The following is a 14,229-nucleotide window of genomic DNA, read 5'->3' on the forward strand; positions in this document are numbered from 1 at the left end:
GTAAAAGATGTTTGGGGTAAAAGAGTCAAGGTTGATGCTCAGTTTTCTGGCTTTGGCAGCCAGGGGACAGTAGCACCTTCACTGAGGTAAAGCACATAGAAGAAAGGGCCAGTGTGATAGAATGAGGCTGGAGTTTAAGAAGCTGAATTAGAGGTGCTGGTGAGGCTTCCAAGTGAACAATGTTTAGATGGATTGATAAAAACAACGGAAGCTCAGGGTAAAGATACAAGTTTGGAAACATTAACATATAGATGGTAACTGAAGTCATGAGAAAGAATGAAATCATCCACTGAGGGTTCCCATCCAGAGAAGAATGCCAAGTATTCCCAGGGAAACCCCACCATTTAAAAACATAGATAGAGAAAGAAGAACCTAAGAAGGGGATTGAGAAAAAACAAGGAAGGAGGAAAACCAGGTGAGCACAGTGTCAAAGAATTGAAGAGAGTCTTGCACAAGTCGGGAAGTCACAGTGCCTAATGCTACAGCCGGTAAGTAACTGAAGTACCGAAATGTGTCCATCCAATTTCATAAGGAAACAGCTATCTTGATGACAACAGTTCAAGTGGCACAGTGGGAACAAAAGCTATACTTCAGAGATACAAAAATTAAGAGGCAAAGTAGACAGTAAACACTGACAACTCCAAGAAGTTTGACTGTAAAGGGAAAGGAAAGGAAATCCTAAAGAAGACATAGAGTAAAATAAATAGTAAGACAGGGGAAATCTGAATATAGTTAAATGCTTTGGGAAGAAGCCAGTTTAGAGAGAGAAGTTGAAGATGAAAGGCAGTTGACATAATCCACTGAGCGAGATCGGAAAGAGAAGTAGGAAAGGATGCATCTGGGGAGCACAGATGTTACAATCAGCTCTGGGCAACAAGGAGATGCATTCAAGTTCAGTTCAGAAGGGTAATAAAAAAACTACTCCCTTGTTCAAAATCCTCTAAACATTTCTCATTTGCAAAATTAAATACAAATGCTTTAGTCTGTTCAACTTCACAAGTATTGAAATAAATGCAAATTTAAAATAACATTTTTATATATTGAACTACCAAAATAAAGGAAGAGTATAGACAATACTCAATGCCATAGAAGATAAGCTGCACGTAACTTTTCAATATACTTTTAATTTGGTACAATTCTTTGGAAATCAATTTGCCACAATGTATCAAAAATCATAAATATTCATACTAATTATATTTCTGGGACTCTATCCCAAGGAAACATTGTAAAATGTAGGAAGGAACTTATATACATAAGGATATTCACTGGAGAGTACTACCTACAACAGTGAAAAATTGTGGAAATAATATGAAAATGGTTAAGTAAATCCTATGCTAGCAAATACACAGTTGTTGGGACAATATACAGTTAATTATTTCACACAAATTACATAAAATATGAATAAAATATACATAATCTAATGTGAGGTAAAACTTTTTTAAGTATGTACATATTGTATTTTCAAACGGTGTATTAAAATATTGAAATATAAAAATGATACAATACTATAATTATATTATAAAAAAAGAATTATGGGTAATTTTTCTTTGTCTATCCCGAATTTCTTTCTCTTATTAAGTAAAGCAAATGATAACACTTTTAAAACTTGTAAAGACTGATATTTAAGGAAACCCTTGACTACATTCTCAGCTCCCATGACTTTCCATGAAAACCCTGATCTCCAACTTCTTTGTCTCCTCGTTCCTGCCCATTGCCACATAACAGCTTTGCAAACACTACTCTCGCTAATTGCAATGTCCTCTCCCAGTCATTTGGTTTTCTAAATCCCACTCAATCTGCACAGTTCAGTACGTTTCCATATCTTTTCTAAAGATTTCCCCAAACCTCCTAGCCATAGTAACCTTACCGTTCTTGAACATCCTTTGCACTTGTCTATACTATTTATTTGACACTTTGTACATGGCATCTTTCCAACATTGCCCAGAATAATGCTTTTAAGTAGTACTGGGCAACATGTCATCTACATCCTCTGCATCCCCATGTTCACGGCAACATTATTCACAATAGACAAGACATGGAAACCACCTAAGTGTGCATCAATGAATGAACAGATACAGAAATGTCACACACACACAAATGGATTATCAGCCATAAAAAAAAAAGAACAACATCATGCCGTTTGCAATAACATGAATGAACCCCGAGGGCTTTATGCCCCGAGTGAAATAAATCAAACAGAAAAAGACAAATACTGTATGATCTCACTTATACGGGGCATCTAAAAAAGCAGAACTCATAAAAACAAGCGAGTATACTAGTGACTGCCAGGAGCGAGAGGGTGAGGGAAGTGGGAAGATGTTGTGAAAGCTACCAACTTTCAGTTATAAGATGAATAAGTTCTGGGTACCTAATGTACAGCATGGTGGCTGCAGTTAACAATAGTGTACTGTGTACCTGAAAGTTGTTAAGAGAGACCTTAAATATTACCATTACCACCACCACCACCACCACCACCACCAACACCACCACAACAAAAAAAATGGTAATTATGTGAGGTGATGGACATGTTAATGATGTTATTGTGGTAATCATTTTGCAATGTGTATCAAATCATCATCACATTGTACACCTTAAATTTACACAATGTTAAATGTCAATTATATATCAATAAAGTTGGAAAAAATCATTCTGAAAAAAGGCTGACTTCTGGAAGGGAGTAAAAGAAAGTTTCATATCCTGTGAAAGAAGAATTAACAAACAAGATAAAAGAAAATAATCTAGACTCAAATGGAAGACTTACATCTACTTCACTGATTTAAATATTTACTTTTTGGTTAAAAAAAAAGTGAATGTTCTATACAAAATGTAATTAATATTCAAAGACTATCAAAAACACCGAAAGCCTATCAGCACCCTATAGTCTAATAATTAAAAGGAGGAAGTAATGACTGAAAGATGAAATTTCTGATTTGAGTTATGATGAAAGAGAAAAAAGCAAGAGACCAGAAAGTGTCCAAGACGACAGCATCAAAGAAATAAGGAAGAAACAGAAATGTGCGTTCTTCATATATTTAAAGAAGAAAACTAGGAAAGACACCTCTAACAGCAAAATCACAATTCAACTAGATTCAAAAGAACTTTGAGTGTATTTTACGTATCTGGCCAAATAAGGACGTCTCAATGATTTTACTGTTTGGCATAATGTTCTTATAGTTGATAGAGTTCCCTCCACCCCACTCCAGATTTCTTTTTAATCTAATGAAAAAACAAGCACTCATTAAATAAGATGATAGTATATATAAAAACATCTGGCTACTTACCCTACCATAACCAGGTTTTACAAATTCCATCTCTACCTTATAATTTTAATCATAGGCAGAAATAACTGCTGAATTCTGTTTAATGCACTTTTGCTTACATTACCTTATTTGCACTATGAAAGCTATGGCATGTTCAAGGATTCAATACATTAGGGATTCATAATTTCTGTATTTTACAGAATTCAAATCAGACTGCCATTTAATGACCTAGGCATAGGATGTCTTATATAAGATGGAATTATTAATTTCACATCTAAATTAATTAACTTCGAACCTAGAGCCTAGATTAAGATCCAAAAATCTAATCCTAGTTCCAGGTCTCAAAATTCAACACTTTGAAAGGAATTACAATACCACTAGCTTGAATACCTTATTAAAAGAATGTGATATGGTTAAAGATAAAAAACATTTATATCTATAGGAACCACAAAAATAGAAACCTCATTGCCTAATTAATTTACTCTATCATCAAAATAACTTCTCCAAATGGAATATTTGGCAATTTATATTACTAATCTAGTTCAATGCATCTATGCAAAAAGTGGCAAAATTGGAAGAATCATTTTTGCTTATGTATTTTTTGCTATCTCCTCAACAATATTGGCAGTCATCTGCCATATGCATGTTAAAATATAATTAGTCAGTATCTTGCCTTTACTAGTAACCTTGACTCTAAACCAGAAAAGTCACGGTGACAGGTCATGACTTTAAAAACATTAATACAAAAGTTGTCTCTCTACTGTTTTCCTGTATTTGCCCAATGCATAGTCCTATATTTTGAACTCTTATGAGATAGTAGTCAAATATTACCTCAATTCTTATGTTGAAGATAAAGAAGGGGGAAAGACAACTAATAATGTCTTACTATAATCAAAAACATTCAGCAAAAAACTGTCAGATGACATGAGGATAAAGTGAAAAACAGTCCAAACTAATGGAAAAGTAACCTCCTAAATAATTTTAACACTTCCTGTCTATGCAAGCTGCAAGAAAGATAAAACCCTCAAAAGATCTGGGGTAAAATGACATAAGTTTGGGGTATTTTTTTTTGGGGGGGGGGAATCTTTTGACATATTCATTTGAGACAAATCTCATAAACCTTAATAAAAGAAGGAAAACTTAAAACTACTCAACATACCAAAGATTAAAGAGCAACTAATCTGGTTGCTGCAACTTTAAAAATCTAGGTTACCAAAATCTTTATAGCCAGATAAACACTCAGTAATACTATAGTTTTTAAAATCTGTGACTGAACTTACGTGCAGAAAACAATTATATTACTGTTACAATGAACATAATTTGCTACTCAAACGGTCTTTAACCAAAATATTTGGGTTTACAGACTACATTGAGAATAATTTAGCAAAGAAAAGATGAGGATACAATCTACTAAATACTCTCTCCCCTCAATAAGACAACTCAGATTTCCAACACGAAACTAATATTTTCAGTTATTCCACTCTCTTTACCTTTTGGGCTTTTTGAAGCAAACTGTCTTAGCCAATTACATACTTTTAAATTTTTCAGTAAAAAAGTCTTTACAAGAAAACGATTTAAAAAATCACCAAAAAGCCAAAGGACAAGATGCTCAAGACTTTAGACAGTATTTAAGGAAGAGTACAATCAGGGAACAGCTTTATCAAGGCGGGCAAAGTTCAGAACGGCAGAATTCCTTCCCTGTTGTAATGAATACACTAAAACTCACAGTGCAGTTGGCGACTATCTCTGGGTCCTGTAGTAAAACAGAAGGGAAAAGCCTGGCACAGGAAGCTGAATGGCCCACAGAAAACCTAAGTGGTGACAAGAGCCTAAAGGCACATGCAGGTATGCATCTTTTATATTGGATGTGATACACTTACATGGCCCCTGTTGAATCTCTTGGGGACCAACAGTAAAGCAAGTTTAGAACTTCAAATCTTGAGACATCTATAGCAAGATGCTGATCCAATGTGGCTCCAAATATCTTCTGTTTTCCTGGCTCACCTGAAGAGGAAAAAACACTACAGAGGATGTGGGAACTGAATTTCCTTATGTAGTTTCTTCTAGAGCAACTGTCTGAAAGTTTTGGCCCAATCCTTTATGAAGTCTGGAGATGAGACACTTGAGGGACTTAGTGAAAAACAAAATTCAAATGAAAAGGTGGAGACATCTACAAGGGGAATACGAGAGCAAAAGACAATCGTCGTCCTAGGTAAATCAGTGTTTCTAATCCCTAAGTGGGAGGAGGCAGAGAAAGGAGAGAAAAAAAAATGCACAGAGAGTTTCTCCCTCCACTCCCTCACCCCAACTGCTACTAAAAATTCACAACGTACCTAAACTTTTGACCACAATTAGGGAGCGAATAAGCAAGATTACTTGGAAAGTTTAAGCATTTTGTCAAGTCTCCCTCCCCTGGCTATTTGGCATTATTATTAAGGAGCAGGGAGGCCTTTCAGATAATACTTTTTTTCTAAGAAAAGATTTGGTTGAATACAGCTTGAGGCAATAAAGAAAGAGAATAATAAATTCAATTTATACAAAAATGGAAGTCACAGGACAATGTACCATATTGACATATACCATATTTCTTTAATTGTTTTTCAAAAGGGGAAGGACAGCTTTCATGTTATAAGAAATCAGAACAAAAAGTAGTTTTCAAATAATAGAAAATATTTTTAAACTAAGCAACACAAACTACATGCTTCATCCCCTTAAGAAATACTATCCCTAGAAAGATAATCTTTAAAAGACTAAGATTAGCAGAACCCAGTCTGATGTACATTAACACACAAAAGCATAACAATGTAGACTATAATATGAAATTAATTTAGATTCATTTTTATAATTCTTAAATTTTTTCTTAAAACATTTTACCTAAATATTGAATTATTAGTTCTTCTCCAGCATTCATGTAATAGCCTAGGACATAAAACAAACTTCTTTCCAAATTTATTCCATTTTAACCAAAGTTTACTTGAACTATACCTGGTAAAAATACCAGAATTTTCTGAAAAGTAAGATTGGAGAACCAGTTAGATCCTTACCTGACGTGGCTGCTCATTCATTCGTTGTGGGTCTGATTTCACTTTATTATTTGGATGATTTGTGACTTTGGTTACTGGTTGTTTGAAAATTGATGCTGTTTGTCTAATTGGCAATGTTGTATTCAAGTCTGGTTTACCCTGTGGATATAAGCATATTTTCGTTAATACATAGCATAAATAACTAAATTATTTTTATTAATTCAATATCAATATCAATATCAATGAATCAACTATTCCAAACCTCTCAACAGCAGCATTTTAAATACTCTAAAGTACATTTTAAGTACTTTACTATATTAGACATACATGAAGTTAGCTCATAATAAAAAGTTTTTTGTATACTTCTAAATGTAAGAAAATTCTCTATATAGAATTCAAAATTAATTTGGGTTAGCAAGATACTGAGGGCTGTCAAATGAACCAGTATGTTTAAAGTTGGGTTATACAAAAGGAAGGAGAACTTTCAGGACAACCAGCAGCAATCATTTCTACATTCTGCGAATGGAGGAAAATAATGGCATACTTGGCTTTTAAAATATAAACCACCTGATCAGCTGGTGGAAGCCAGGCAGGCTTACATAAAACCACATGAATTAACCTTCTCCTTTTACGCAGAAAAAGATAATTCGAAACAGAAGTTCTAATTCTAGCAAACACAACTCACCTTAGAAAAATGTAATAAAGAAATATCATTTATTTTGTGCATCACATTTCCTACTTTTAAAGGACAGACTTAAAATTTGAAGCTTCAGAAAGTCAAGCAACATACTTATCTACTTTTAATCAACCAGAAAATAAAATGCAACGTGTTCTAGTGAAGTCAACGTGTGGAACTTCATGTGCAATATTCTTAACAGTACAGGGCTGGGAGTGGGGCAGGGGAGGAGGTGAGGAAAAGAACAAAACATGATTATGGCAAAAAATATAAAAGGTCACATATATATATCTGAAACCAACATATATCTAATATTTTTAATACACAAATATACTTGATCAATCTACAGGATAGTCAATGAACTTTTATCTTCACAGCTACCTCCAGATAAAAATTTTAATGTCAATTTCCAGACTCCCGAACAGTGGTTCTCAAACTTGAGCATGCACCAGAATCACCCAGAAGTCTTATTAGGACACAGATTACTGGGCCTCACTCCCAGAGGCTCTGCTTCATTAAGTGTGGGGTGGGGCCTGAGAATCTGCATTTCTGTTAAGGTCTCAGGTGCTGTTGCTGTTGCTGTTCCAGGAATCACACTTGCAGAACCACTGCCCTAAAACAAAGATTGCAAAATGCTGACACGCAGACCAAGTCTAACTCATAGATGTGTGCAGTTTAGTTTTTGGTGTCCTTAATAAATTAAGCCAACATTTACAAATCTGGGGACTTCACGTCAAATCTAGAATTCTAGCTTCTCTTAAAAACTCAAAAGATCTAGAAATACTGGACATGATTTAGCCACAACAGGCCACGGTTAATTAGTAACAGCTGCCTGCTCGAGGTGTCAAGGGTTCTTTTGCAGCATTTCTCAACAACCCACATTTGTGTTACCTGTCTGAGCTGTGTAGGTATTGTTTGTAACCTCTGCTCAAAGACTATTAGCAATGCCTAGAAAACTAAGCATCACAATAAATCTGACAATTATTACAGTATTATGTGGACCCACTATTACCGGTCTCCACCCTCCTCCCCACCCACACACACCTGTTCTTCTCTGTGTAGTGGGAATGCTTGTCATTCCTTTATCTCACTTAATTTTCTCCCAATGTATGTGCTTACCTTTAAGAGATATATTCATTTTAAATAACTGTTAACAATATTATTTCTCAGGGTTTTAAAAAACTTTGATTTAGAAGTATAAAAACTTGGCCAACAGGCTGCAAAAGAATCACTTAGAATGCCATTTTTTAAAAGTGCGAGGCCAAGAAATGTGTATTTTTAAAAGCTCTCCTGGTAATTCTGCGATGCACACAAGGTTTGGACACCGCTGATTTATGACATCTAGAGCATTCTGGGCCCCAAGGGAAGCCATCCAACCTACAGTTAATGCTCAATCCCAAAGAAGCTTAACACATGAACACAGAGAACTTTTCCTGTCACTAGTTATAACTAGTATATGTCACTAAACAATTCTTTGTTTGGTTTTAGTATCTTTGTTTTTAAAATAAGAACAATATACACTGTTGGTATTAGAATGAAGATGGCATTGCAACTGCTTGTAGGAGCAGCCACCGTCAAACTTGTAAGATTCTCATTGTTACAAAGGATGACTGGAGGTAGCAAACTACTCCAAACTATGAATTATGAATCAACAAAGACTGGAAGAAGCTTGCAAGGTGTAAAAATGTTGGCACTACAACTGTAAGACTGACTTTTTTTTCCATTAACTTGTGTTCTTGGTGCAATAAATAAAAATCAGAAGAAAAAGAGCTGGCTAAAAAACTTTCAAAACAACTAACTTCCACTCTCTGACAAGACGACGGTTCATTCCCCAGTGACATGGAATAAGAGATTATTCAAGAGTGTGTTGTTATTCCTCTCTTGATCGTATTTTGGGTTTTATTATTTTGTTCTTTTAATTGGCACGGAGATCTCTGAAGACAGAATTTTTTTACTAATTAATTTTGTGTTCCAAACAGTATCATGTAGAATAATCTGAAAAGCTGGATGAACTGGTTTTCCCGGAAACTGTCACAGAAACAGTAAATTTTATTACCAGTCTCCCTGAGGACTGCCACAGTCAGTTAATTCATGCCCAGTTGCGTGTCTGAGTTTGGCTAAATAACTATCAATCTGCCATAAACTTACGAGTTATAAAGCAAACACTATTTTTTATGGGATAAGATTAAAGCTAGTCATATACTTGAGATCTTCTTTTTCAATATAAGGAAAAGTGAAGCAGAAGTTCCTTACATTGCAAAATTAAACTGGCAAAGACACATATTCTAATATTAGAGCTAAACGTTTCCAATCTGTGATAAATTTTCTCAGTGTACAGACTAACCCTCGCCTCAAAATTTAATGTATTTTATAATAATGTGCAGATTAGACTGGAAATATTCAAATAACTCAATAAACCTTGAGAGTCTATTCTATCCCAGTAAGTGCTGAGAGGAATACAAAAATAAATCTTTTATTTTCTAAACTTTTATTTCATCTCTTTACAATAAGTGTCTGAGATAGCTCTTTTACACCCGGAAAGAATATTCAATAAAAATTAATTTTTAAAAATAGAAAATCAAGGACAAGGAGAAGACAAATTTCCTTTTAAAAAGGTTAATAGTGATACTAGAGCTGAGCAACGAATATGGAGTCTAGGGGTCTGAGTGAAAAAAGATTAAATTATATAGGAGGAAGCATACCAATTAATGAAGAAAACAAAAGCTGTCCATCTGATATTAAATCTAGAAAAATATTAAGGGCACTGAACATCACAACAAATATTAAGCAGATTTCAAGTGTTTTTTTCTTTTGTCAATGACCTTCCATAAAACCAAGAAAATAGCATTTAAAGGACAACTCAGTGAAGGAGATTCTGAAAGAGACTAAACCAGTGAGACCTAATTATTGTGTAATCATCATTCAGTAATCGAACTTAAGACTAGAAAAGAGGAAACTAAGGAGGTAGGTGAAGGGCATGTGTCATAAACAGGTGGTTTGCAAACATTTTTTGCATTCCTACTCCCTAAAAAATGTTTGAACATACAGTATATATACACACCTACATTTTAAAGTTGGCATCAAGAGTATTTCATATTTTAATGTAAATAGTTGCGAAGGATCCACTTACTATAGAGTATTTCAAATACTGACACTTTTAATAAACTGTTACATCATTTTAAAATATATCTGACAGACAAAAATAAAATATATCTAACAGAATCGAAATATACCATCAACCATTTATACATGAACAAACTCTTCAGTAGTTTCTATTTCCCTCCTTTTTCTCTTTGAACTAATAATTCCATTCCCAGAGTCATTTCCTGTTTGAAACCTGAAACCCTTTAACTGATCATTACTACAGCATGCAATTACACTTGTACATTTTCTGTGAGCATAAAGCTCTTAGTGATGAAAGAAAATTTGTTCTGGTTTATTACAATTATGAGTACATAACTGACCAAAAATGGTAAATTATATACTTTAACAAATAATTATTAAACATAAGAGATAAAAATTAGATATATTAATAAAAATAATTATTTATTTAAAAATAACTTCATGGCTTGAATGAGTATTACTAATTGTTAGAACTCTATTCCTATTCATTTTTTATCAATGTAACACCAAGAAACCTTGTTCACATAAATAAGTAAACAGAATCACTTATTCTGTCACTCAATTCTCTGAACTTCTTCGAGTTATTTGTCAAAATATTACATAGTGCACCATTAAAAAACTTTAATAATCACGTCTACATTAATTCCTTTGTAAATTTTGTGGCCAGAAAAGAACTGTACTAACAGAAAGACTTGACTGTTACCAACTCATTCATTTTCTCTGTATCGACACCAGTATTTCCAACTGTCCCTTTATTGGAGATCAAACATTCTGTAGCATGGTAATATTGCGGACAAGTGAGAAGTTTGCTCTTCTTCTGTAAAACAGAAGAGAGTTAAGTATGAAAGGGGAACTGGGGGAAAAAGAACCTGTACTTCTGTCTTAGGTACAGTCTCAGATCAATTGAAGGGAAGAATATATATACAAAAGTTAAGGATACAGAAACAACTCCTTTAGACCCATCCATGTGGTGTTACAGTAAAGCCACCACATAGCATAGGCTGAACATCAGGGACATACACTATGTATTCTACTCGTAAATACTGCTTTTCTCAGCCTGGCTTTGAAATAAAGCTACTGCATGACAATTCAAAATTGTAGTACATATTCCATGACAAGAGCCTGGAGGGCTCAGTTTATCTATAGAAAATTCATGCAAATTTTGCATTTATTTAAAAAACTAGCCATGTTTGTTTTAATGTAAATTGTGGCTCGACCTACCCAAAATGTTCAAATAAAACTAACACTTTCAAGTAGCATTCAAATATTTTAATTCTGTAGCATTGCATATACCACATACCCCCAAGAGGTATTCATGCCCCAATCTGAGAAATAAAGACTATTTTTTAAGGTCATTTTCCTCATCTGTAACTGAGGATAATAACTATTCATAAGACTCTCATAGAGATCAAATGAGAAAATGCATGCAAAATGCTACTGCTACTGATGCAGTTTTTATTCAGACATCGTACAAATACTGAGTGCCCACTATCTGTCAGGGACTGACCGCAAGCTGGGTAGACAGTCATTTACAGAGCACCAAAATCCCTGCCTCAGAGATTATATTCTGGGGCAGAGGGAAGACAATTAACAAAATAGGTTTATAGTTTATAGTCACGTGGCACATAAATGCTGAAGAGCAGCTATTTCTATTATCAGCGTTAACATGTTATTGAATATACTACTGAAATTTAGAAACTTAACCTATTATGCTTTCCCAGAAGGAAAACCATCCCCTGGTTCACACAAAGGGAGCCTGAATGGTTAACTTTAGGTCAAACCAGGATTATCCTCAAAAAGTAATTTCAGATTTGCTCCAGAATACGTATAGGACCCAACAGGCAATATATTTCCACAAATCAAAAGCCAACAATTAAAAGTGCTTTACAATCCTTCAGGGTTTTTTTTTTTTATTGAGACAGAATTCACATACAATAATATTCACAATTTTAAAGTGCACAATTAAGCAGTTTTTAGTATGTTCACAACGTTTTGCAACCTGCATAGGTCTTTGTGTCAAGTAAAGAAAAATATATCTGGGATCTATGATTTTGTACTGAAAATCCACTTATGTAATATCCTAAAAAGATATATTTTTTTAAGGTCAATGGATCTTATTTAAAAAATAGTACAGTGGGTAAACTATAATTTGAGCTCATTAAAAAAGGACTTATGCTTGTAGTTAATTCAAGAGGTAGAGGACTGAAATTCATCACTGAAAACAAATTTTGAAAAGTTCTGCTTGACAAGTAACTTATTGGAGCTTTAGTTAATATGCGGTCATTCAAGGGGTAACGAGTTTAAACCAGAAACCTAGAGCAGCTCTATTCAAACTAAGGCATCTATTGCCTAGAATTCATTATCTCCTTTACATCTGGGTTGGCGCTAGCTGACTACACATCCTCAGAATTGGGGAAATAGTCACACAAACTGTTTTCTGCAGGGCTAAATTGTCTTGCTGAAGTAGTCTACAAAGTCAGATAACTCTTTAGGACCTATGAAACTTAGTGAAATACACCGCAACTGTCAACAGAAACCTGGGCATCCAAAATAAATCTTGACAAAGCCATACCACCAGCAACTATGTCCCCAATATACCTTTATTATTAGCACAAAAGCCAAGCCCAGATCCTTTTGAAAGGTCTATCACACTTGAACACACATGAAGCACTAACTTATGATAAACCTACCATAATCCTGAACAGACTATTCTCATGAGCAAGACCATTTGCTAACAAGCTAGTTATTTTGTTTAGTTCTGTCCACCTTTTACTTCCTAGCCATCTTTAGCCAATCAGTATCTAAACACTGGCTCAAATTAACCAAAAAAATAATTGTACGGTGCCGTTAGCTGATAATAACTTAATAGTTATCTTCATGTATTAAAGATAAATATCCTTTATTCATTAAGGCTATTTCTGCACATAAGAAAATTAGATGTTCTTCGGACAAGAGACTAAATCGTTCCAGTGTCCTCCATTCCTTTACTGTTCCAGTCGCCATCATCCTTGTCTGGGTAAATATAACAGCCTCCTTACCTGGCCCCAACTTCCACTTCTGCAGCTCTACAATCCCAGCCAAAGGAATCATATTGCTCCCTACATAAAGTCTACAAGTAGTATTCCACACTGTTCCTCATGCTGGCTGGCCAAGCCCTGTGATTAGGTTGTCTACATCCTTGACTCACCTAGTCCCCCTCTCCCACTCCCTAAACTCCAGCCACTGGGGCCTATTTTCTGCCCTCCTATGCTCAATGTATCCTGACTTAGGAGTTTTGCACTAACTATTCCCTCAGCATGGAATGCTTTTCCCTCTGGTTTTTGTATAGCTGACTCGTCATTCAGATCTTTGCCTAAAAAAATCACCCCCTCAAAGAAGACTTTCCTGATCACTCAGCCAAAAATAGCCACTCAACCTCGATCATTCTTATTTAATTTACTGTGCAGCAGGTAGTATTTAAATTGTGTATTAGTTTGTGATTCCACTAGAATATAAGCACCATGAATATAGAAACATTCTTTACTGTATTCCCAGAATCTGGAGTAATACCTGAGCACACAGAATGCGCTAAAACAGTTCTGAGACAAATGATGCATAAAATGTCTACTACATGTTAGGTCTTGTTATGCAGCCTTTACCCTTAAATAATCTCATTTTCTGCCTTAAACTTACAGGTCCTATGTAAGTGGAAAACATTACAATTCAACGTAGTTCATTTACAATATTCATCTCAAAATTATTAAACAGTCATCTGTACTATCTACCTCAAGATTATAAACGTAAGAGAAATAATCGCTAAACTTGTTCCATCTTTACTACTTAACATGAAGTTACAGATACACAGCCAGTGTCTTCCTCTGAGTCACAAGCCAGCCCTACAAAGGCATCCCATGGAGAATAATCCTCACTCTACAGATGGTGTTTCTGGCAAAGTCCCTGTCAATCATAGTGCTTATATCATGAAACGAGAGAAATAGAGTACAGAGAATCTAGAACTGAGCAGCATGAGAACTGCCAACGTGAGACTAAGACATCAAAATAAACCACGTCCATTGGCAGAAAGCATGCCTATTGCTCTTAGAGAGCTGAGGCTCAGGGAAAATGTTCTTCAGTATCAATCTGAAAACTTAGATCTCCCTGTCACTAA

The 14,229-nt window shown here is 34.8% G+C and overlaps 1 protein-coding gene across 1 annotated transcript in view; it reads right to left on the minus strand.

Moving 5' to 3' along the window:
• Window positions 1-14,229, minus strand: part of MBD2 (methyl-CpG binding domain protein 2) — a 58,437-nt gene that overhangs the window by 22,320 nt on the left and 21,888 nt on the right. Inside the window, exon 3 of the mRNA XM_033087392.1 lies at window positions 6,305-6,442. Within this exon, the coding sequence (XP_032943283.1) occupies window positions 6,305-6,442 (138 nt within the window). The remainder of the gene's footprint in view (window positions 1-6,304; window positions 6,443-14,229) is intronic.

The sequence above is a fragment of the Rhinolophus ferrumequinum genome, chromosome 19 (assembly GCF_004115265.2).
Source record: "Rhinolophus ferrumequinum isolate MPI-CBG mRhiFer1 chromosome 19, mRhiFer1_v1.p, whole genome shotgun sequence".
Lineage (NCBI taxonomy): Eukaryota > Metazoa > Chordata > Mammalia > Chiroptera > Rhinolophidae > Rhinolophus > Rhinolophus ferrumequinum.